The 23500-nt window shown below is 50.0% G+C and overlaps 1 protein-coding gene across 7 annotated transcripts in view; it reads left to right on the forward strand.

The window, feature by feature from the left end:
• The window catches only part of UBR4 (ubiquitin protein ligase E3 component n-recognin 4), a 131881-nt gene that overhangs the window by 89871 nt on the left and 18510 nt on the right, over positions 1 to 23500 (forward strand). For all 7 annotated transcript variants that reach the window (XM_032392514.1, XM_032392520.1, XM_032392546.1 and 4 more), the window contains 22 exons: positions 238 to 363; positions 444 to 572; positions 1314 to 1657; positions 3250 to 3340; positions 3906 to 3990; positions 4161 to 4288; positions 7392 to 7521; positions 7646 to 7803; positions 8515 to 8624; positions 9267 to 9408; positions 9801 to 9882; positions 10195 to 10368; positions 13077 to 13198; positions 14133 to 14330; positions 15052 to 15132; positions 17545 to 17632; positions 18357 to 18484; positions 19502 to 19609; positions 20431 to 20550; positions 21296 to 21486; positions 21928 to 22101; positions 22475 to 22574. In XM_032392514.1, coding sequence (XP_032248405.1) covers positions 238 to 363; positions 444 to 572; positions 1314 to 1657; positions 3250 to 3340; positions 3906 to 3990; positions 4161 to 4288; positions 7392 to 7521; positions 7646 to 7803; positions 8515 to 8624; positions 9267 to 9408; positions 9801 to 9882; positions 10195 to 10368; positions 13077 to 13198; positions 14133 to 14330; positions 15052 to 15132; positions 17545 to 17632; positions 18357 to 18484; positions 19502 to 19609; positions 20431 to 20550; positions 21296 to 21486; positions 21928 to 22101; positions 22475 to 22574 — 3009 coding nt within the window. The remainder of the gene's footprint in view (positions 1 to 237; positions 364 to 443; positions 573 to 1313; positions 1658 to 3249; positions 3341 to 3905; positions 3991 to 4160; positions 4289 to 7391; positions 7522 to 7645; positions 7804 to 8514; positions 8625 to 9266; positions 9409 to 9800; positions 9883 to 10194; positions 10369 to 13076; positions 13199 to 14132; positions 14331 to 15051; positions 15133 to 17544; positions 17633 to 18356; positions 18485 to 19501; positions 19610 to 20430; positions 20551 to 21295; positions 21487 to 21927; positions 22102 to 22474; positions 22575 to 23500) is intronic.

Genomic DNA, 23500 nt, shown 5'->3' on the forward strand with positions numbered 1-23500 from the left:
TGTGTGACCTAGTGTCAGTGATTTCTCTCAGTGTTGCATACTTATGTATATGCTGTGTTATATAGTATATTATATGTTGTTACAAATAACACACCAACACCGTGGATTATTGTGAGGAATAGATAACGAATGTATGAAACACAGCATCTGACCTGTAGGAAATGTTTCAGGAAATGGTTAGCAGTTGGGATCACTCAAGGAAAAGCCTTCACACACTCCCCTGTCTTTTCCTGCCAGGCTGTTTCCAACATCAATACGCTTCTGGACAAAGCTGACCGAGTGTATCACCAGCTGATGGGACACCGGCCACAGCTGGAGAACCTGCTCTGCAAAGTGAACGAGGCAGCCCCTGAAAAGCCACAGGTAACCACAGGCTAGAGGGGCACGTGGAGAGGGCTCTGGGTCAGAAGCAGGAGACTCACAGCATGCTTCTTGGGTTGCAGGATGACTCGGGGACGTCCGGGAGCATCAGCTCCACTTCAGCCAGCGTGAATCGGTACATTCTGCAGCTGGCTCAGGAGTACTGTGGGGATTGCAAGAACTCTTTCGATGAGCTCTCCAAAATCATCCAGGTAGAGAAATGGGAGCCACTCTAGAGTGTTCTGTCATGCGTTTCCCATGCTGTTTTCAGAGCAGTCCTGTTGCCCCCTTCCAGCAGTGGGAGTCTTGGGTTTCCCTTGTCCGACTGGCTGAAAAGGCAGGGTCTAGGTGGTTGCGCTGTAAAACTTCTCTCACACTGTAGTTTCTCGTGGTTGGCAGAGACCTGAATTTGTTCCAGAAGACCGAGGGTAATAGATTATTTTAGATCTGTTTTCCTTGGCCCGTTCACAACCCATCTTTTAGTAGAGGGGTTGCTAGTTTTAAAAACCGGGTGTCAGGGTTCTGTTGCCTCTCTTTCTGATATGCTGTGTTTGTAGGCTGGAAGGGCAGGGCACACCAATGCCAGTCAACCAGGGTGGGCCGGGCGGCCAGTGCAGTGCTACCGACCTAATGTCCGTGGGACGGGAGGCTGGCCGGAGACACGCCAGGTCCTTGCCGCCAGAATTGCCTTTGCCGCTAATCTTTGTGTTTGTTCTTTATGAGACAGCATTACATGGGAGTTCAGGACATGTGCCTGTGATCAGGGGCTGAGTTCTGCCTCTGCCACTTGGCCTTGGGCAAACCAGCTCTCCTAAGCCTCAGCTTTCTGCTCTGTAATATAATAATGCATGTAAAGTAGTTTTTCAGACCAAAGCTGATTTCCAGTTAACTTTCTCTTCTTCCTTCTAGTTGCTAATTTGTTTTTCTTTTATCTTTTTTTTTTTTTTCCTTAGAAAGTCTTTGCTTCACGCAAAGAGTTGTTGGAATATGACCTGCAGCAGAGGGAAGCAGCTACCAAATCATCCCGAACCTCTGTGCAGCCCACCTTTACCGCCAGCCAGTATCGCGCCTTATCCGTCCTGGGCTGTGGCCACACATCCTCTACTAAGTGCTATGGCTGCGCCTCGGCTGTCACAGAACACTGTATCACATTGCTCCGGGCCCTGGCCACCAATCCGGCCCTGAGGCACATCCTCGTCTCCCAGGGCCTCATCCGGGAGCTCTTTGATTACAATCTTCGCCGAGGCTCTGCAGCCATGCGGGAGGAGGTCCGCCAGCTCATGTGCCTGCTAACTCGGTCAGAGCCTGCACCAGGATTGTGGGCCCAGTAACTCCTGCTAGCTCGGGGGTTGGTGGTGGCAGTGATGCTAGGAGCTTGGGGTGCAAAGCGTGGTGTTTGTCGCTGCCAGACAGGCCAGCTAACTTATTACAAGGGAGGAAGAGGGAGAGATGCCCAGGGTCTGGGTGAGTGAACTCCGTGAACATTTGAGACCAGGTTTCCTTGTAAATAGAATATTTGGCTTGTACTTTGTTGGTTCCAGTGAGGTTTCTTGAACAGTCTCTGGGTTCTGGTGAGAGGAGAAAGAAGTGACTGGGCACTTGGACTCCAGACTCACATGGAAGATGAAGCTTAGGCTCGGTGTCTGATGTTCCGTGCCTTGGACAGCTTAGCTAACTTCTCTGAGCTGAGGTTTTCCTCGTCTGAAAAATACTGATAATAGTAAATGCCTTAAAGGCTTATGGCGAGGGTGGGATGGAATAATTCCTGTGGGCAATAACTCGTATTTGTTGACTACTTAGGATGTGCTGATGCGGTCGCCAGAGCTGGATTTATTGAGTGTGTGGCATAAGTTCCAGAACACATTAGGTGATTGGTAACCATTTCTTGCTGTATTGCTCATTCACTCACTCAGCGGGTGTTTTTTGAGTGTCTGCTGAATGCCAGGCACTGTTCTGGACTCCGAGTGCACAATAGTAAATGGAGCAGAGTCGCTGCTTCCTGGAGCCTGCAGTCCAGGTGGGGAGACCTGCAGAAGCATACTTGCACAGTCCGGTGTCTGTCAGGAGATTGGATTGTGAAGAGAGGTACAGCGGGGGTGGCGCCCCGACTGCAACAGGGCTTACTGCTGGGAGATGGCCGGGGAAGACCTCCGAGGGGTGATGCTTGAGGAGGCGTGTTTGCAGTAAGGGGACGAGCCATGCAGATGTCTCAGCTGTGGCTGCACGCGTAGGACACGTCATGTGCGAGAGTGAGAGGCAGGGCTGTGCCAGGGACTGAGCGGGAGCTCTAGAGGCCTGTGTAAGTGGAGTGAAGGAGGCCACACGGGAAACGGGCAGGAGAACCAGGGGGGTCGCTGGGGGCCAGATGCCGGGCGATCTAGGCCATCGTAAGGACTTGGGATTTTATTCAGAATGGGGTAGGACCCGAGAAAGTGATCTGGTACAGTTGACGTCGTCATGACTAATACAGACGTTGTTACAGTGGGCCTTCGGTAGGAAATGTGGGTACCTCATGGGAGGGAAATTAGAGGCAGATGGAGAAGACGAGGAAAGCGTCATGACCCATCCTGGCAGGGGGATGTCGGATTCGGAGGTTGGAGGATTCGGTGTACTGGGCAGCGCCGGGGGGCTCTGCAGCCTGGGCTGTGCATGGGGAGGGGATCTCCTGGATGCTGGTGCTGCTCTCTCCTCAGTGACCGCTGCGGGAAAGGTGGCTGCGATGGGCACTCTGTTACAGACTCGGGTCTCGTGGGGCTGGTCTTGTGGTCAGGCCCCTGGGGAGGCCAGGTGGCCCTGGGCATTGAGTGCCTTTTTTCTGCGCTCCTTCAGGTGGGAAGGAGGGACACAGCCAGTGGTAGATAACAGGACTCTATTTCTTTGCTTCTCCAGAGACAATCCAGAAGCCACCCAGCAAATGAACGACTTGATTATTGGCAAAGTCTCCACTGCCTTGAAGGGCCACTGGGCCAATCCTGATCTAGTGAGCAAGATAACTGCCCTTTGACTCCTTCCTCTTTCTCTTTCTGCATTCCCTCGCTTTCTTTCTACCAGTCTCCCTGGGGTGGCTGGGAAGGGAAGGAGCAGTAGTCTGCAGAGTTCTCACCCAAAATGACTGTCCCAGGTCAGAGCCAGCCTCAGAAGAGAAGAGAAATGGGTGGTTGGCCGGTTGGAGGACAGGGGTCTCCACTTCTCCTTTTTCTTTCTTTTTTTTCTTTTCTTTTTTTTTTTTTAAGATTTTTTTATTTGAGAGAGAGGGAGATCACAAGCAGGGGAGGGTGGGTAGAGAGAGAAGCAGACTCCCCACTGAGCAGGGAGCCTGATGCGGGACTTGATCCCAGGATCCTGGGATCATGACCTGAGCCGAAGGCAGACGATTAACCGACAGAGCCACCTAGGCGCCCAACTCCTTTCTCTTTCTGATGGTGCCACCGGGTCCCAGACATCTTTGATCTGAGTCCCCTGAGCAGAGCTTGGACATAAGCCCCAGTCCTGGGTCTCACCTGCAGACCTTCCTCTTCTCATATCTCCTCCCGTTGGCCTTCTAGGCAAGCAGCCTTCAGTATGAAATGCTGTTGCTGACAGATTCCATCTCGAAGGAGGACAGCTGCTGGGAACTCCGGTTACGCTGTGGTGAGCTTAGGCCACATCTGGTTAGGGGCTCTTCAGAGAGGGGGTGGGGACTTTGGGTGTTGTCCTAGCCACAGAGGTGGCGGGGCGGGGCAACCACCATGGACAGCCTTGCTGGAGCCAGGTACAAGGTGCTCTGTGACTGCAACTTGGCCTGCCCTTCCTATCCCTAGCTCTCAGCCTTTTCCTCATGGCTGTGAACATTAAGACTCCTGTGGTTGTGGAGAACATTACCCTCATGTGCCTGCGGATCTTGCAGAAGCTGATTAAACCACCTGCTCCAACCAGCAAGAAGAACAAGGTACTGGGCGGGGGATCACAGAGGGCAGGGCAGGACGGCGGCCCCCTCCCGCCCCGGCCAGCACAGTGTCCTGCCTCGTGAAAGGCTCTGCCTTACCCTGCACTCAGCCTGCCCGTGGGAGGGCACCAATGCTTCCTTTGCCATAGCTCAGTAGACAGGAGTTGGGATTTTTGAGAAGGAAGGTTTCTCAGAGGAAAGTCAGGAGTAAAATAGATGTGAAGATACAAGAGCCTAGAACAGGGTGTTTTGCTGGAGGACTGTCCAGTCGCATTGGAGGACTTGCAGGCTCCCAGAAAGCACAGTGTTCTTTGCTGTCCCTGTGCTGTGGCCTACGCACATTGCGCAGTGGTGAGGTTCCCAGGCTCTGAAGTGGACTTCTTGATTTCACATCCCAGCTCTTCTCACTCACCTCGTGACTTTGGGCAAGTTCTTAACTCAGGCTCCTCAGTTTACCCGTCTCTGAAATGAGAACACAACACATGGAAGTGTTGTGAAGAATCAGTAATTGATGCGGATCCCATGCACCGAACCCTGGCTCGTGTTAGTCCGTAATAAACGCTGGCTGTGGCTGCGTGCAGTCTTCTCTGCGTAGGGTCTGCCCTCTCTGCGAGCTGCTGCTTAGAAGAGCCAGTTCTCTGCTAGGCTGCCTGTGAGCTCCTTGAATGCAGGGACGTCAGTTTAGAAAATTTTTTTTTTTTAATTTTATTTATTTGACAGAGACACAGCGAGAGAAGGAAAACAAGCGGGGGGAATCGGAGAGGGAGAAGCAGGCTCCCAGCTGAGTGAGCAGGGAGTCCGATGCGGGGCTTGATCCCAGGACCCTGGGATCATGACCTGAGCCGAAGGCAGATGCTTAACGACTGAGCCACCCAGGTGCCCCAGTTTAGAAATATTTTTAATGTCCAGGGCAGAGTGTAATATCTAGCAGATGATAGCCACTCAGTGAATCATTAAGTGAATGAGGAAAGCCAAGTTTTTATTTTAAAATAACGATAGCTGAGCCCCAGGTTCATCTGCTTGTACTGGCTTGTGGAAAACCCCGGCCATAATTCTTCCTCTCGGCCATGCCTGAGGCTCTCTGTACCTTACTTCTCTGCGGTTCTTGGGCCATTTGACCCCTGCTCCATTTCCTGATGGAGTCCTTCGATAGAAACAGAGTCTTCAAAAGTGTAGGAAGGCTGCTTTCTGAGTGGTAAGCACTAGGGAAGAAGCTGGATCCTGAAGAATTGACTACATTTTCCTTGACTCCCGTCTTCCTAGATAGTCCTTAGAAAAGGCAGGGCTGAGGGAACCCATCTCTCTTCCCTTTGATGAGGTTTATTTCCCTACAGAATTAGTTCTCAGCAGATAAAAACAGTCCTTGATTGAAGAGGAACCCCATCTGCACCTAACCATCACTTTTTCCTGAGGCAACAGATTTGCAGAGTTGCTTACCCTCTGAGCACTGGAGCCCAGTGTCGATGTTTGCACCGTGCTTAGTTTTAGCCTAGAGAAAGCAGCAGTTCTCAAAATTTGGGCTCCCAGGTGCCTGGGTGTTCCCCAGACTATTGGGGAATCTGTGAGGTTGACGTCTGGTTCATAATCCTCCTACGACCCTGTTTGCCCCCAGCGGTCTGGCGCCATTGGTGCTGATGGCACACAGTCACCGGTGGGTGAGGTCACTGGTGGGTGAGGCCACCGGGGCCCCAGTGGGAAAGGTAGCGGCTCCCAGCGACCCTTAGCCGGGCTCCCCACTGCCGTGCCCTTTGTCTCAAGGGCATCCTTGAGGAAACAGCACAAGTGAATATTAGTAAATCTTGACTCTGGGGTACTCATGTTTTGAATACTCAGTGTGACAGTGTGGAAGAACACAGAGTGCTCCTGCTGCACGCCGAAGTGCGGTGCTCGTCTTGAAGCACGCGGGTGATTGTTTCAGATGTAGGCTGAGCCAGCTGCTTTTCTTACGGAGCCCCTGTATGCTTGGGAAAATGTGCGCCAGGCCAGTTGTGGTTATTCAGAATCGGGTGTTTGGCAGACATTTTCTTGAAAAATGAATGAAGCGGGCCTGTCACGTCCAGAGGAATTGACATAATTCAGTGAGCCAGTATTTCCTGAATGACCAGCACATGCTAAAGAATCATGCACGGGTAAAAGATGAGTTTTAGTGTTTAACGGACTCTGAAAAGTTTATCCATTGATTTTAGTCTCCATGTAACAGCCAATCTTTAAGAACCTGTAACTTGCTGAAAGTAAAATCAAAGGAAGAAATCCGCAATTAAATGAGAAGATTATTAAAACATTCTTCTCTTTTCCAACTATGTATCTGTGTGCAGCTGGGTGTTTTTTCATGTACTTTAACCCAAACAACATCTCCCAGCAGTTTGAACACGGAAGCAGGTTGGGGAGTCTAGCTGTCTTATTAAGGCAGTCATTAAGCAAATTTTCAAAAACATAAAGTATTGCCACTCCTTTAGATGATTTTTATTTTGGAAACATAAAAAATGTCATTTAGGTAAATAGGTAGTGGATTTAATTCTTTCTTTAAGATGAAATTAGTAAATATTTTAAGAATTTCTCATGCTTCATTTTTAACATGGTAGATATCGATATAGAACCACACGTGCAAAAGCTGTTTAGGGTCCTCAGTAATTTCTTTAAGACTGTAAAGGAGTCCTGAGGCCAAAAGGCTTGAGAACGGCTGGCTTAGAGTGCTGTGTGGGTCCCTCTGCTCTGCACACTAGTTCTGCTCAGTAACGGCTCTTAAAATTCTGGAGACTGCTCAGGGACTCCTTGAAGATTGACGTTTAGGAAACTGTGAGTCAGGCTTGGGATAGGACCTGGTGTTTGCGGCCGAAGGATGGTCTGTAGGAAGCCAGCTACATCTTATCCTGCACAAAGCAGTGACCGTAAGTCCAGCGTGGAAATGCTGCTCTAACTAAATGGGGCCAAAATGCTTTAACAGGAACACATATTGGAACAGGAACACACATAACTGATATGAATGTTGATCCTTCTGATCTTCTTGCTTTTGCATATGTTCCTCTGGGGTGTCCGTGCCATTGTATTGGAGCCCAGCTCAGGTGTGCTCTGAAGCTCCCCACCCTGTTCGGCTTTCCCCCTGCAGGATGTCCCCGTCGAGGCCCTCACCACAGTTAAGCCGTACTGCAATGAGATCCATGCCCAGGCTCAGCTGTGGCTCAAGAGAGACCCCAAAGCATCCTACGAAGCCTGGAAGAAATGTCTTCCTATCAGAGGTGTGTTTGTCTCTTCAGGACTAGGAAAGTCAGGTCCCCTGACCCCTGTCCTGACAGCCCTACAATCCCCCCCTTCCTGTCACTTCCTTTTCCTTACCCCTTGCTGCGTCCCTGTGCCTGCCAGGGATAGATGGCAATGGGAAATCCCCCAGCAAGTCAGAGCTCCGCCACCTCTATTTGACCGAGAAGTACGTGTGGAGATGGAAGCAGTTCCTGAGTCGTCGCGGGAAGAGGACCCCCCCCTTGGATCTCAAACTGGGCCATAACAACTGGCTGCGGCAAGTGAGTGAGCTCGTCCTCGGCCCTCTCCTCGCTGCCCCAGCCCCCCATGCCAAGCAGCGAGTTTCTGCTCCTCCCCACGTGTCCGCTCTGCTTTTGCTTCCTTCCAGACAGGAAGCAGAGGGAGGTGCTTGGTTGCAGCCAGCAGTGTGATAGACTGGTCAAGACAGGATTTTTCTGTGCCTTTCTCATCAAGCTGGTGGGCTTGCCACTCTCCTCCCTGGCCACTGACCAGAACTAAGCCTCGGTGCCACCCCTCCCTTTTCTCCTTCTGTCATCCCTACCTCCTGCTGCCCTCTCCCTCTCTGTTCTAGCGAACCTTGTGAAGGATTAAGGTAATTCAGGGCATCCATTGGTCCATTCATATACAAGACAAGAAAGACACTATGAGGTTATAAGCGTTTAACATATAGCTATCCTTAGAATAGAGTTAACAGCAATTTGTGCTGAGGAAAGTACTTGCTGGCTTGTTTTCTTAGCTCAGTCATCATAGGTGGTTTCTCCAGATTGCTTGAGGGAACAACTTTCCATGAAATAGGGGGTTCCCGGGCAGCCACAGTCGCATCTGGCATTAGCTGGTGCTTTTCACCTTTAACCTCTCCGCGGAGAGGTGCCCAGAGGCCTTCTGGCAGGGTGGCGGTGGACTGTGCCCTGCTGGGGACCTGGCAAGACCACTCGTCACCTGAGACGGGGCTTCTGGCCTGTGTCCCGCAGGTGCTCTTCACCCCGGCGACACAGGCCGCGCGCCAGGCAGCCTGCACCATCGTGGAAGCTCTGGCCACCATTCCCAGTCGCAAGCAGCAGGTCCTCGACCTCCTCACCAGGTACTGCTCACACTCTGGGCTCGGCCTTGCCCATGTTCCTGGGGGGGTCCGGAGGTCAGGGTGATGGAGGGCACAGCCAGGCTCCGTACCCATGCCGTGCTGTGTGGAAAGCACAGAAATAGGAACGGCCTGGAAGCTGAGTGAGTGGTCGTGCTGCGGGTGGTAGCAGAGCAGGGGCGCTGGCAGCTTGCGGCCGTTGAGGTCTGACGAGCATAGGCACACGCAGCCTGTGCCATCACATTTCACCCTCACGGTGGCCTGGGCTTGCCGCGGCTGGGGCACTTGTCTGCTGAAGGCCGGATTCAAATCCAGGCAGTGGGGTTCCAAAGCGCATACCATCAGCCACTAAACCCTGTGGTACACTTGCCATTTCCACGAGCCGCTCAAAACCACAGTCTCGCTGCCCAGATAAGCACTGTGCGTTTTGGTGCTGGTTGATCCAAGTGGGTATCACTGCATCACGCTCCTATTGTGTGCGCCGGGTTGTCCCCACGTGTGGGGAGTTCCCAAGGGGGAAGTTTGGGGTTTTCTCAGGTGCCCAGAAGGAAGGGGGAGCCCAGGACAGCAGACGACATGAGCAGAGGGGGGCTGCTGGAGCCCCTGGAGCTGCGTTCTCACGGTGTCCTGTCTTTCTCGGGGCAGCTACTTGGACGAGCTGAGCATAGCTGGCGAGTGTGCCGCTGAGTACTTGGCTCTCTACCAAAAGCTCATCACTTCGGCCCACTGGAAAGTCTATCTGGCGGCTCGGGGAGTCCTGCCCTACGTGGGCAACCTTATCACCAAGGTAGCTGCCCCCCCCCCCCCCCCCCGCCCCGCTCAGGAGAGCCCTTCCCCGGTCCTGCTCTCATTATAGTCCCCTGATGTAGACTTTGTGCTACCCTTCTTTGCGGAGAAGAAATATTTGTTGGAAAAAATTGATCTTTGTGGCTCTGTGTATCATAAGGAGGTAACAACTTGCTGGGGGCATTTCGGCCATTCTGAGTCTTTAAGCCCTCCCTTAACGTCATTGGCACTGCCCTCGGCTTCTTAGGAGTCCTGCAGAGGTCCAGCTCAAGAGGTCATGGAACAGAATGGTGACTGCAGAGCGTCTGGTTGATGTTGTGGGCTCCTGGACCGCAGCTGGAGGGGGCTGATGTCAGCAGTGCTGTCACTAACTGTGCTTGTCATCCCATGTAGGAAATCGCCCGCTTGCTGGCCCTGGAGGAGGCCACCCTGAGCACTGACCTGCAGCAGGGCTACGCCCTCAAAAGTCTCACAGGTAGACGTAGCTGCCAGGCCCTTCCCTTAGGTACCCTGGGTCTAGTTTGCGGGCTGACCTTGGTTCCTGGGGTGCGGAGGTTGACTGTTCCCTCTTGTGTTGACTCTGTACATATGTAAGCTCTGGGTGTCCCGTCTCGGGTGGGCTTACATTTTTGAGCCCCTGTTAGCCGGTGACCAGTTCACTTCCTTGAGCACCCGCTTTGTGCTCGGAAGTTGCTTTGGAGTTGCTCATAACCTTTGGAAGACGTGGACCTTCCTTGCCTTCGTTCTCATTCAGAGCCCTCGCAGCAGCTTTTTCCTGTCCCCACAGGGCTTCTTTCCTCCTTTGTCGAGGTGGAGTCCATCAAAAGACACTTTAAGAGTCGCTTGGTAGGTACTGTGCTGAATGGGTACCTGTGCTTGCGGAAGCTGGTGGTGCAGAGGACCAAGCTGATCGACGAGACCCAGGACATGCTGCTGGAGATGCTGGAGGACATGACCACAGGTAGCGCCGCCCAGCGGCCTGGAGCGGGGGTGCCGTTCCTGCTGGAGGCCGGTGGCAGGCGTCTCTCCACGTTTGAGGAGAGTGGGAGAGAAGCTCTGGTTCTTGGAGCTGTAAAATTCCAGAGCTGGGCTCAGTCTGTTTAGACATTTTATTTATTTATTTTCTTTACTTATTTATTTATCTATCTAATTAACACTTTATTTATTTGACGAGGGTGGGGGAGTGCACACACAAGTAGGCAGAGCAGCAGGCAGAGGGAGAGGGAGAAGCAGGCTCTCCGCTGAGCAGGGAGCCTGACGAGGGGCTCGATCTCAGGACCCTGGGATCATGACCTGAGCCGAAGGTAGATGCTTAACCCACTGAGCCACCCAGGTGTCCCCCATTTAGACATTTTATATTAAGCTTATAGAACAGAAGGAAGTATGTGTCCTCAAGTTGGTATCTTTCGCTGGTTCTGGAAAATTCTCTGCCATCCTTTCCTCATTTGCCTTTGCCCCGATCTCTCTATCATCCTTGTGGAACCCACCCTCTCCTCCGTCTCTCTTTACCGCTCCGTCACGGGGCCCATCTCATCGTCTCTTTCTGCTGACTCCGGAGGGTTTCTTCAGTTCTTTCGTTTAGTTCATTTTTTTCTTCACTGTGTTAGCTCTTTAGTCTAACTGTTGAGTCCTTGTGGTTCTCTATAGGTTTTATAGTCTCTTGTGTTTCATTCACACTTCCCAAACGTTTATCTTGTAGTTTGCAAGAAGAGCAAACATTTCTGTGTCTGATAATTCTAAGGCTTGAAATACTTATCCATTTGATTCTGCTGTTTGTTATTCCAGCTCTTGCTTCTGGTGCCTTAAATTTTTTTGTATTTTGTGATTTTTGAGTGTGAGCTCATGTAGTCATGTTTCAAGGGTTTATCTGTGGAATTTTTTTTTTTTTCCAAAAAACTTATTTTTATTTTAGAGAGTGTGAGCCAGGGGGAGGGGCAGAGAGAGAAAGGCAGACTCCTTGCTGAGAGCCAGAGCCTGACATGGGGTTTGATCTCAAGACTCTGAGATCACGACCTGAGCTGAAACCAAGAGTTGGACGCTTAACCGACTGAGCCACCCAGGCGCCCTCTGTGGAAATTCTTTAGAAGCCAAGCCAAATATGGGTTTCTCCAGTGAGGATTTGTGACTGCTTCTGCAAAGCATCTCCGGGCACTGCTGTCATGGGATGGTCTTGAAGGAAGTTCTGAGCTTCAGGTTTCTCAGACCTCTTAGGTAGTATGAATTTTGAGCCACAAACCCCTGTGAAGGGCAGCCTGTTAGGAGTTCTCTCAAGGGAGATCTGACCCCCCTCTACTCAATGCCAGATTGTAAGGGAAGACAATTTTGTTTCAGTGACTTGCCTCAGGGAAAGGGAAAGTTATTTCTAGTTGACCCTTAGGACATGGTGTAGCTCTTTTGGGGCATTAGACTTTTGTGTGTGGGGGAGGGGTCCCCACTGGATTCTCTACCTTGGCAGACCTGGGGCTTTGCATCTAGCTCTCAAATCCTGGCAGGTTGTGGAAACCAAAGCTCAGATACCAACTTCGGAGTTTTGCTAACCTCCATAGGTTCTGAATTTCTCCTGGTGTTTGGTTTTTGATTCATCTTTGCTAGTGTGGCAGTTCACTGATAAATGTTATTCAGTATTTCACATTATTTTTAAGTGGTGAGGAGTGGGAGTAGGTCAGGAAGTGTAGTCTGCCATATTGCCAGACATGGAGGCCCTTCTTTTTTTTTTTTTTTAAAGATTTATTTATTTATTTATTTGAGACAGAGAGAATGAGAGAGAGAGAGAGCACATGAGAGGGGGGAGGGTCAGAGGGAGAAGCAGACTCCCTGCCGAGCAGGGAGCCCGGTGCGGGACTCGATCCAGGGACTCCAGGATCATGACCTGAGCCGAAGGCAGTCGCTTAACCAACTGAGCCACCCAGGCGCCCCTTTGGAGGCCCTTCTGATGTATTTTCATCATGCCATGCTGAGCTGGTTTGGGTGGGCCCTTTTTTATTTTTAAGATTTTATTTTATTTTAGCACGAGCAGGGGGAGGAGCAGAGGGAGAGGGAGACAATTTCTAGCCGACTCTGCGCTGAGCCCAGAGCCCGTCATGGGGCTTGATCCCAGGACCCTGAGATCATGACCTGAATTGAAACCAAGAGTCGGACGCTCAACCGACTGAGCCACCCGGGTGCCCCATAGTTGGACCCTTTTGAAGCATATTTCTTCCTTCTCCTATGACTTGGAATTGTCTCTCTGGCTTGTAGAGGGCAGTCCACCTAATTGTTTTAAGACTGAAGCTTAAAGCTATATATGACTTCCCTTTGATTCTCCTGGAAAACAATTAGGATTATTATTTGACATTTTGGAGTACCTGTTTTGGGCAAGAGGATGTGCGCTGAGTAAAGCATAGTTCCTCTCCTTAAGGAGGTGATCATTTGGAGAGGAAGCAAGAGGTGTGCACAGCTAACCGTGATACACTGTGTTGACTTGGGTGCTGGGGCTTTCAAATGGAATGTGGTCTAAGCATCAAATCAATTAGCTTCAAGTTTCTAATTGAAATATTGATACTGCCACGTAGGGCATTTGCAAATTTACCAAGAAGGAAGAACCTGTTGGTGACTGTGCACGTAAAGTCTCATCGGGGTTTGTGTGTGTGAAGCTCTCTCCTAACTGACGTGGCCACTGATTTCTGGCAGGTACAGAATCGGAAACCAAGGCCTTCATGGCTGTGTGCATTGAGACAGCCAAGCGCTACAACCTGGATGATTACAGGACGCCTGTGTTCATCTTTGAGAGGCTCTGCAGCATCATTTATCCTGTAAGCGGTGCTTCTTCCTGTGCCTCCCAGGGTGTGTGTGTGTCTCATTTTGCTAGGAAGCCTCTCAGTCATGGGCGGTCGGACCAGCTGTGGGTCATTTGGTCAACATTTTAGAAAGCTCCACTGACAAACACAGAGTCAGTCTCCTAGTTTTCCGACTCCTAATGATGGGAAATCTGATGACATTTCTTGGTATTACTTCCTAGATTTAAGGTCTAGGTCAGTCTTAAAAATGGGGTCTAATCTCCCATTGCTAAGATCCTGTTGCTTTACCCATTCAATATGCTATGAAAGAAGCAATATGGAGCTAGAGTGAGAAGAAATGCTCACTCTCTTCCTTCTTCCTCCACCTGTGTTTAGTGCGTGCACACATGCATGTGTGTGTGTGTGCGCGTGCGTGCGCACGTGTTTCCCTTGCCTAGCTATCCGAGAGCATGGTGTGGCCCAAAGACGAAAGCTGAAAAACATTAGCGTCATCAGTTAACGATGAGGGTCTTTGGGGTTAGGCGCATCTGAGCATTATGTGATAGAGGGACCCTCCTCTCAACGTAGGGGTCATTAGTGCCAGAGTCGTCCGGCCGCAGATGGGTTATCATCACTTGAGGTGAGCGGGAGGAAAGCCCCCCCTTCCCTTGGTTCAGTAACATGGCTTTGTTACGTTGCCCACGTGCTGACTGTGGTAGGCTTTCTCCTTCTCCACCCTTGAGTTTCAGAGGAGATGCTTGATACTGAAGGCTATTTGAAGTGTATTTGGAATCAGCCCTGAATTTCCTATCGTTTATATCTTAAAATGTGTAAGAGGCTGGATGAGTGTATGTTTCTCTCGGTGTCCATGGAACAAAGTAGGATGGTCTAAATCTGAAAGGCCTCTGCCGTCCCTCTATGGTGTCTTTAATGCCATTCCTGCCGGTGCGTTGTTCTTTCTGTCCTTCAGGAGGAGAATGAAGTCACTGAATTCTTTGTGACCCTGGAGAAGGACCCGCAACAAGAAGACTTCTTACAGGGCAGGATGCCCGGGAACCCATATAGCAGCAATGAGCCAGGCATTGGGCCACTTATGAGGGATATAAAGAACAAGATTTGCCAGGACTGTGACTTGGTGGCTCTCCTGGAGGACGACAGCGGGATGGAGGTAACAAGCATAGGACGTTGCCACCATGGTTAAGAACTCGGGCTGGGGTCACATCCACGTTCCTCCCTGCTTAGTAGCCAGTTAACCTTGGGCAGGTAGTTTGCTTCAGCTTCCTCCTCTATAAATGGGGCCAGTGGTTCCCACCTATGTACCTTACCTGGTGTTAAGGTTAATTACCTGTAAAGGGCTCTGTCCAATGCCTGGCATGCGGTAAGCAAATGGTTAGTGGCTATTGCTTGTCACGGAGTAGGAGTTTATTCTTATTGCTCTGACAGAGACTTCCCAGGGATTCCAAGTTAATTAAGCTCCCTAAAACTGGCACAGTGGCCCCTGTGCAGATTCTGGCCCTGTATCTAGTACCTTGTGGCAGACCTCCAGGGTCTGGCCTTGTCATCTAGGGGTGGGAAAGCGTGTTGGGGGAAATAGAGAAAATGGTTTTTCTGGCAGAGCCTGAGAGGGACTCTGGGTAGGAGAAGGTCCTCAGCAGCAGTTTCTAACGTGGAGTCCGTGGTTTGGGTTAAGGGTGCTTGTAGCCTCTGAAATTGTGTCCCAGATTCTGTGTGTTGTGCACACACGTGCAGTTTTTAGAGACGGGGAGGCGATGGGCCCAGAACACAAAAATGATGAGTTATGAACCACTGCTATGAAGTGCCCTTTGATCTTGAAATGTCCTTGCCTTATAATTGTTTGCAATAACAGCCTCATTTCCTCTGCTGTTCAGCTTCTAGTGAACAATAAGATCATTAGTTTGGATCTTCCTGTGGCTGAGGTTTACAAGAAGGTCTGGTGTACCACGAATGAGGTATGTGCTTGTTTTCTCGCTTGGAGGTGGGGTTGTACTTTTCTGACTTAGGCGGACTTGTACCGGGAGGAGCCGTTGTTAATCGTCACTACCCAGTTGGTAACCATGCTTGCACAGCTGGGCTTCCCTGTTTGTGGTTGTGGAGCAAACCGGTGGCCTTGCCCTCCTTTTGAGGTATCTGACCAGAGGTGGAAGAGCTTCAGGGGAGGATGAGCATTTCTGGCTGTGTGCAGCCGGGCTGGGCAGTGTCGGAGGAAGCATGTGATGGGGGGTGCTTGCTGCCTTGTGCCCTTTATACACGGGCATCTCTTGACCGAGATGAGCTCTCTGCTTTTTAGGGGCCTGCTCACTTAGAACATTTTCCAGTGGTGGTGTCAAGGAGCGAGCATGGTTCCTGTGTGACTAGCTGGGGAATTGAGATGCAAACAGGCAGTTCTTGAGGCGGGGAGAGGGAAGTGAAGGAAACATGGCCCTCTGGTCCTTTGGCCCCCTCAGTACTGTTTGACCTCTCCTAAGGGTCTCAGATATTCTGCTTCCCCTCTCCCTCCTCTTTGCCTCCCCTCGCTCCCCTGTTCCTTCCTTTCCTCCTCCTCCGTTTCTTTCCCTTTCTTCCCTTTTCTTTGCATCCCTTTGTTGGGGAATTTTTAGTCAGTGAGTCAAACAAGTAACTGAAGAATGGTGAGCCAGCATGCCCTTGAAGCACGGTAAACTTTTCTGATTTAGTCCCACATGTTTCTGGAGAGTTTGAGACACTAAATTGGTCGTGTCTGCTAGTATGTTTTGGCCTTCAGTCTGTCACGTATTTTTGCTTGTCTCCTTTCTGTTCTCCGCTGTGCTGGGAATCCTGGTCAGTGGGTGCTGTCAGTGGCAGGGGTCCGCACAGAAGGTGCCCCATCCCGTGATCTCGTCACTGACACTTGAGTATCCGAACAGATGGTACAGATTTGATCCCTGGCACATAAAAAATAAGGACCAAGCTTGTATGGCTGTCCTTAGAAATGGGGGTACAGAACCCAAAGAGCATCCATGGGCAGCTCCCCTTTTGTACTCCGAGGCAAGGAAGAAGTTGAGGGTCACCGCCTCTCACATTAGCACTCAGTCCACTGAGGGGTTCTTCTGGCAAAGTCCAGAGTTTGTGGTACCTTTTTATCAGGGCCTTCATCAACTTGCCTTTTTACTCCACCCCTCTGTTTCCATGATAAACAGCCTGTCTCCTTAGCTGCTGACTAGAGCTTGTTCTGTTTTCTTTTTCTTTTTTAAGATTTTATTTGAGAGAGAGTGAGAGCAAGGGAGAGAGCGCACGAGCAGGGGGAGGGGCAGAAGGAGACAGAGAATCTCAGCCAGACTCCACGCAGAGCACAGAGCCTGACACGGGACTCTGTCTCACGACCCTGAGACCATGACCGGAGTTGAAATCAAGAGTCAGACGTTTAACCGACTAGCCACCCAGGCGCCCTGAGCCTATTCTGTTTTCTGTGTCTCTGTTTCTGCCCTTGTTGTCCGGCCGTTCTTTCTCTAAGTTCCCATTGGGCTCCGATAGCTGGGAATATACTTCTGCAAGCGGCCTTTCTGACAGGTTCTCTCCCAGGAGGGTTTTCTCTCCTGAAGCTGAGCGTGGGCTTAGAGGCAGTCAACTTGAATTAATGTGGTACCTCCTCTTCAACTTTATTTCATACAGGGTGACTTCAGACCCCTGTTTCTTAATTCCAAAATAACAATAACGTAGATGGGAGAGTGCTTAACTTAGTACCCGGTGTATAGTGACCTGTCACCATCCTCCAGTCTAGTAAAGTTTGCAAAAGACTTCTTTCTAATCACTCCATCAAATTAGAGGTTTTAACTTGAGTAATTTTGGAAGAACCCTTTCCTTATTATGTGATTATGTGAAGACCTCAGGATTGGATTATGCTCTTGCTTTTGATTCCTGAGTCTTGAATCAAAGCTCTTTGATCTGATTGATCTTGCTTGTCCTGATTCTTTGGGAAGTGGTCCCCGTTGGTTAGAATTTGTGCTCCTGAAGGAGGCACAGGCTTGGGATTAGACTGTGCTTATCATTGGATAACTCTGAAAAAGCTGTTTAACCTAGTGTAAGAGGATGATGTGAAGTGCTCCATTAGCATAGAACTTAGCACAGTTAAACACTCAATACATAATAGTGATTATCGTTGTTACGTATAGTTTTAATGAAATTAAATGAGAATGTGTTTATAAAATGGTTCACACCCACTCTTGGCCCATAGTAGACACTGCATAAAATTAGCTTCCTTTACCCTACGTGAGTTGCAGTATGCTTGGATTCTAGATGTTGTGGGTAAGACCTTGTAGAGAAATAGAAGAACAAGGCCAGGTGTTGAGTCCTTTGCATTTTCTGGGCCTGTTTACAAGCACCTTTGTCTACCTGCCTCTGCTCAGGGAGAGCCCATGAGGATTGTTTACCGCATGCGCGGGCTGTTGGGTGATGCCACCGAGGAGTTTATCGAGTCCCTGGACTCCACCACAGGTAGGCCCTCCCCACAGACACTGCTGCGCGTTAGGTGGGGGGTCTGGGGCCAGTGAGTGGTTCACATCTTGGGATTTAGGGGTATTCTGAACACACATTGTCCTGTAGCTCTGATTGGAATTGATGGGAGATTACTTCTCCAACTGAGGAAAAGTACAGGCATCTATGGCCTGATTTAGACCCCTCAGGAGTTAAAACAACAACAATAACAAACTTGGGGAATAAAGTGCAGTTAGCAACAAACTTGAGTTCAGATTTATTTTTAGTTTAGGTTTTTGGGGGGGTTTTTTTGCTTTTTTTTTTTTTCTGTGGTGGTGGTGGTGCTTGTATTTTCATATATTTGAATAAATAATTGTAATTGGCTTTAGTCTTGTAGTTTATTTATTCTTTTTAAAAGATTTTATTTATTTATTTGACAGAGAGACACACAGCGAGAGAGGGAACACAAGCAAGGGGAGTGGGAGAGGGAGAAGCAGGCTTCCCGCTGAGCGGGGAGCTCAGGACCCTGGGATCATGACCTGAGCCGAAGGCAGACGCTCAATGACTGAGCCACCCAGGCGCCCCCAGTCTCATAGTTTAATATCCAGTATTGATCCCTTCTATTGCTATGCTTTTCTTGGAGATAAGAAAGAGGAAACTAGTGGTCAGCCCGGAAAAGGATTATCTGTTTTATTTCCATCCTTCCCTTCCCTGTCATTTCTGTGTGGCTTCCCTCCTCCCTCAGATGAAGAAGAAGATGAAGAGGAAGTGTATAAGATGGCTGGTGTGATGGCCCAGTGTGGGGGCCTGGAGTGCATGCTCAACAGACTGGCCGGGATCAGAGATTTCAAGCAGGGACGCCACCTTCTCACTGTGAGTTGGGGGCAACAAGGAGGGAGCAGCCCTCTGCTTTGAGAGTGGCCCCTGTGGAGAGAAGCTTGTGGCCACTGTGCCATGTAAGCCTAAGAGGGTGGCATGGTGCCACAGGCCAGGGCAAGGCAGCCCTGGGCCTGGCAGCCTCCCGAGCCCTCTGTCCCGTAGGGTGCCCCCCCCGTTGGCCCCTCCCCACCAGAGCCAGTGCGCTGGCAGCCTTCGGCCACATGTCTCCAGCCACCTGTGGGGCCAGTGCCTGCCTGTCTGCCCGCAAAACTGCACTTGAGTCCATTATTAACTACTGTTGCTTTTTAAACTGATTTTCTAGGTAGTTCTTTTATTTATTTGGTAGGATCTTGTTTGGGTCTTCATCCATCTATCTCCTAAGGAGTAGAGGATCCCAAAGGCACCATAAATATTACACTGTTACTTTCAGCTCCAGAGGATATGAGAACGTGTGTTATTGTAATCGTGTCCTAAATGACCTATGTGAAGAATTAAAAAAAAAAAAAAGCGTTAAAAGAATTACAATCTGAAAATGTAAAAAGAAAAAAAACAAACTCATGTCTTGATAAAGGAAAAGTGTTACTTGAAAAATAAATAAATAAATAAATAACTGATCTACATGGTTCTGAGCTCCCACAGGCCATGAGCCTTGGAATCTTTCTGTTTACTATTAGAGTCTGAGTTAGTACTGGAATTTCCCTGGGACAACAGATTGTCACCCGTTCCACTAGGAATTGGTGTCATTGCCATAGTTTTAGAGATGGTAGAGATATGCCAAGCCCATGTAGGCTATTGCCAGAGAATGTTGCTCTTTAAAATGCCAGTCTGGCCTGAGATCCTTCCCACCTTACCATGTCCCCTCAAGAAACACTTTTCCTTTCTTCTCTCTGCACTTCGGGAAGAGTACCTACTGATTGTACGTGACCCCTCTCAGACGTTTCTTTCTTGCTTGTCCCCACGTTTTATACTCTTAAGATGGCCTCTTGGGTTTTGACCGACTTTTCTTGGCAGGTGCTCCTGAAATTGTTCAGTTACTGCGTGAAGGTGAAAGTCAACCGACAGCAGCTGGTCAAGCTGGAAATGAACACCTTGAATGTCATGCTGGGGACCCTAAACCTGGTAAGGAGTATGGGCTGCAGATGATAGAGTGAGCCTCAGAAGTCCTGGGTAGGGGGAGGGGCATCTCAGCTCTGGGCTCAGATGAAATGGGTTTGTGGCCTTTTCAAACCCTTTATCTCTGTCTGGCTCACTGGCCCCAAGGCATGGATCATTTAAATGGTCTCTTCCTGCTGGCTCACCTCTGTGCTACTGCCAGGACATGCAGGAGCTTTCCCGGTCCCTTTCCTGAGTTCCGATCAGAGATAAGAGGAAGTTAGTCTGTGAAACAGTCCAGACTGCACAGTGTTGGAGAAGTAATGCCAGTGTCCTCAGGGCGACCAAGATAGAGATCTGGAACAGCACGATTTCATTGTCTGCAGAAGTCCACACAGTTGTCTCTCTCCACACACGCACACACACACACACACACACACACACACAGCACGATTTCATTGTCTGTGGAAGTCCACACACTTGTCTCTCTCCACACACACACACACGTCACACGCACACATCACACACAAATGCGCGCGCACACACGTCACGCACACGTCACACACAAACGCGTACACACGTCACACGTCATGCACACGTCACACAAACGTGTGCACACGTCACGCACACGTCACACACAAACGCGCGCACACGTCACACACACGTCACACACAAACGCACACGCACACGTCACACACACGTCACGTCACACACACGTCACGCACGCGCGCGCGCACACACACATGTCTCAGGCAGTAAGGCCATGAAGGACATTGGTGAGGAACAGATCCCATCAGCAATGAGTGGTTGTGGTCTTCTTCCCAGAGTAACTGGGTCTCCTCCGACAGGCCCTGGTGGCTGAGCAAGAAAGCAAGGACAGTGGTGGTGCAGCTGTGGCCGAGCAGGTGCTTAGCATCATGGAGATCATTCTGGATGAATCCAACGCTGAGCCCCTGAATGAGGACAAGGTGCGTGGGGCCAGTCTGTCCATCTGCAGACACCGGGAGCATGTACTGTGTCTTGTTGCCAGCAGCAGTCTTGTTTGTGTGTCCAGATGTGTCCACCAAGAATGATTGAACATGTTCTGGTCATAGAAATGACAAAGCTCCGCTAATGGTGACATGACGGCATTGAAGCCCGAAGTCTGTGGATTCGGAGGAAACGAAGCTGCTGAGGATATTCTTTCACTCACAAGCTGCTCATTAATGGAATGCTGGCATGTTCCAGCTGATAGGCAGGGCCTTAGCCCAGCCCCTCATTGTCCACTTGAGGGAACTCCAAGCCCAGAGAAGTAAAGGGAGCCGTTCAGTGTTCCGTAGTTGGCTGCTGGCAGAATCAGGCCGAGAACCTGGGTCTCCAACTCCCTGGTTCAGTTTCTCTCCACTGATTGCACCCTTGCCTCCTCCTGTCCCTGTTGGTACTCAATGTTTTGGCTAGAGGTGTGACCAAGTGAGTATCAGGCAGCCTGCGTTCTTTTCAGGGAGGGGAGTTTGTGTTAACATTTTTAAGTACCTGACACTATGAACAGAGCCACACAGAAACTTAGAAACTAGTATCGAGTGGAACTCACATTGTTCATTATTCCGCAGGAAGTGCTGAGACAGTTTTTCTAGGGCTGCTTTTGATGGAAGTGGGTGACATCTGGGGTTCAGATATCGGCTGACCAAAGTCCTGACCCTGTTACTGAGCCTTCTGTCCTCTTTTCTACTGCAGGGCAATCTCCTCCTGACGGGTGACAAAGATCAGCTTGTGATGCTCTTGGATCAGATTAACAGCACCTTTGTTCGCTCCAACCCTAGCGTGCTCCAGGGCCTGCTGCGCATCATCCCGTACCTTTCTTTTGGCGAGGTGGAGAAAATGCAGATCTTGGTGGAGCGGTTCAAGCCATACTGTAACTTTGACAAGTATGTGCTTGGATTTCAGATGGCTACGTGAGGGTCCTCACCAATACTCTGAGCTAGTTCTGTGAGACTTAGGGGAAGAACCACAGTTTCTGTTAAATTTTTGTGTATGTGTCTGGCCTTTAAGGGGTTCATTGTAAGTGGGGAGTCAGTATGCTGTGTTACATTGGCTCGGCAGGGGGAGTGAAGGGGCTGGTGAGATGGAACAGGGGCATGACAAGATGGAGAGAGTCAAGTGTGAAAAGCATGAAAACGTGAGAGAATGTTGGGAGTTTGGGGGACGTAGCAGGTAAGGAGGAATGGCAGGAACCAGATCAGCAGGATCGTGTCATGCCAAGAAGTCTAGACTTGATCCTGTAGATGTTGAAGATCGTTAACCGAGAGAACAACGTGATACATGTGTGTCCTCTCCTTCACACCCTGGGGCTCTGCTCTCTGCTGCAGGTATGATGAAGACCACAGTGGCGATGATAAGGTTTTCCTGGACTGCTTCTGTAAGATCGCAGCTGGCATCAAGAACAGCAGCAATGGGCATCAGCTAAAGGATCTGATTCTCCAGAAGGGAATCACCCAGAGTGCGCTGGACTATATGAAAAAGCACATTCCCAGCGCCAAGAAGTAAGAAACAGTTGTGTCGGGGCGGCTGCTTTTCTTCCCTCTTCTGGTTCCTTTTCTCCTTCATTGCTGTGGCCTAAAGCTTCACGTAGTCCCGTTTGGCCCTCCTTAATGTCTCCCTCCCCTTCCGGAAACTATCAAGGTGACGACTCAGCCACCTCAGAGTCCTTTGGGGCTGGCAACGGGAGGCAGCTTGTTGGTTTCTGTTCAGAATACTCACTTCTGTCTGGCTGCCTAGCTGAGCTAGGTGATGCTTTGTGATTCTTGATGGCCCTCTTGAAGGGTCATGTTTAAACAAGCCAGAATAGAATCAACAGCTGGTTTCTAGATAGGCTTTGTTCCTCTGGCCTGCTAATCAGCTTCTTTTCCTTTGCAGTCTGGATGCTGACATCTGGAAAAAGTTCTTATCTCGCCCAGCCCTGCCATTTATCTTGAGGCTTCTTCGGGGGCTGGCCGTCCAGCACCCTGCCACCCAGGTGAGTGAGTAGCCAGCATGCCTATGGACCTTATTCTGGAAGCAGGACATGTATGGTGAAGGAACCACACGCTCTAATCTGCAGTGGCTGAATGAAGAGAACCAGCTTAGTTAGCCTCAGGATGTGACTTCCGCTAGCATGTAAGACCCCTGGAGTAGAGGGCACTCTCAGAGGTCATGTGGTTCAGCTCTGTGTGGAGAGGAGTAAGTATAGTGACTGACTTCCTCCCGCGACGCATTCTTACATGGGGCTTTATTATCTCATGGGTCCTCTGAGCAGCAATTGAACTGAAGGTATGGCTGGCCAGAGTGTAAAACAATTTTGATTTCTGGCTGTCGTCATTGGAGTCATTTGGGACATTAATAGTACCATCACCACCATTTCTTGCTCTGCTTCAGGCACCTGGAAACTTTGTCCTCAGAGAGACCCACCATTCCATTCTGCTGCTCATCCCTGATCTGGAGTATCTGGTACCCCTCACAAATCCTCACTGGCCCAGACAGGTGGCCAGGCTGGAGTTTTTCTAAATTAAACTTTTCACTTTGAGATAATTGTAGGTTTACCTGTACTTGTTAAGGAGAAATCTCATGTAGCCATTTCTTGACGGTAACATCATACGAAACCACGTACAGTATCATAGTTGGGATATGGACACTGATATAGTCAGGATTCATGACAGTTTGTCATCACAGAGATCCCCCTTGTTCCCTTTTTTCTCATCGGCCCTGGCACTAACCCCTGGCAACCCCTGATCTGCTCTCCGTGGCTATAATCTTGTCACTTCAAGAATGTTACATGTGGCATCAGAGAGCATGTAGCCTTTCGGGTTGGCTTTTTTCACTCAGCAGCATTTTCTGGGGATTCATCCAGGTTGTGTGTATTGGTAGTCTGTTCCTTTTTATTGCTCACTAGTGTTCCATAGTGTG

The sequence above is a fragment of the Phoca vitulina genome, unplaced genomic scaffold, assembly GCF_004348235.1.
Source record: "Phoca vitulina isolate PV1807 unplaced genomic scaffold, GSC_HSeal_1.0 scaffold2, whole genome shotgun sequence".
NCBI classification, from domain to species: Eukaryota; Metazoa; Chordata; class Mammalia; order Carnivora; family Phocidae; genus Phoca; species Phoca vitulina.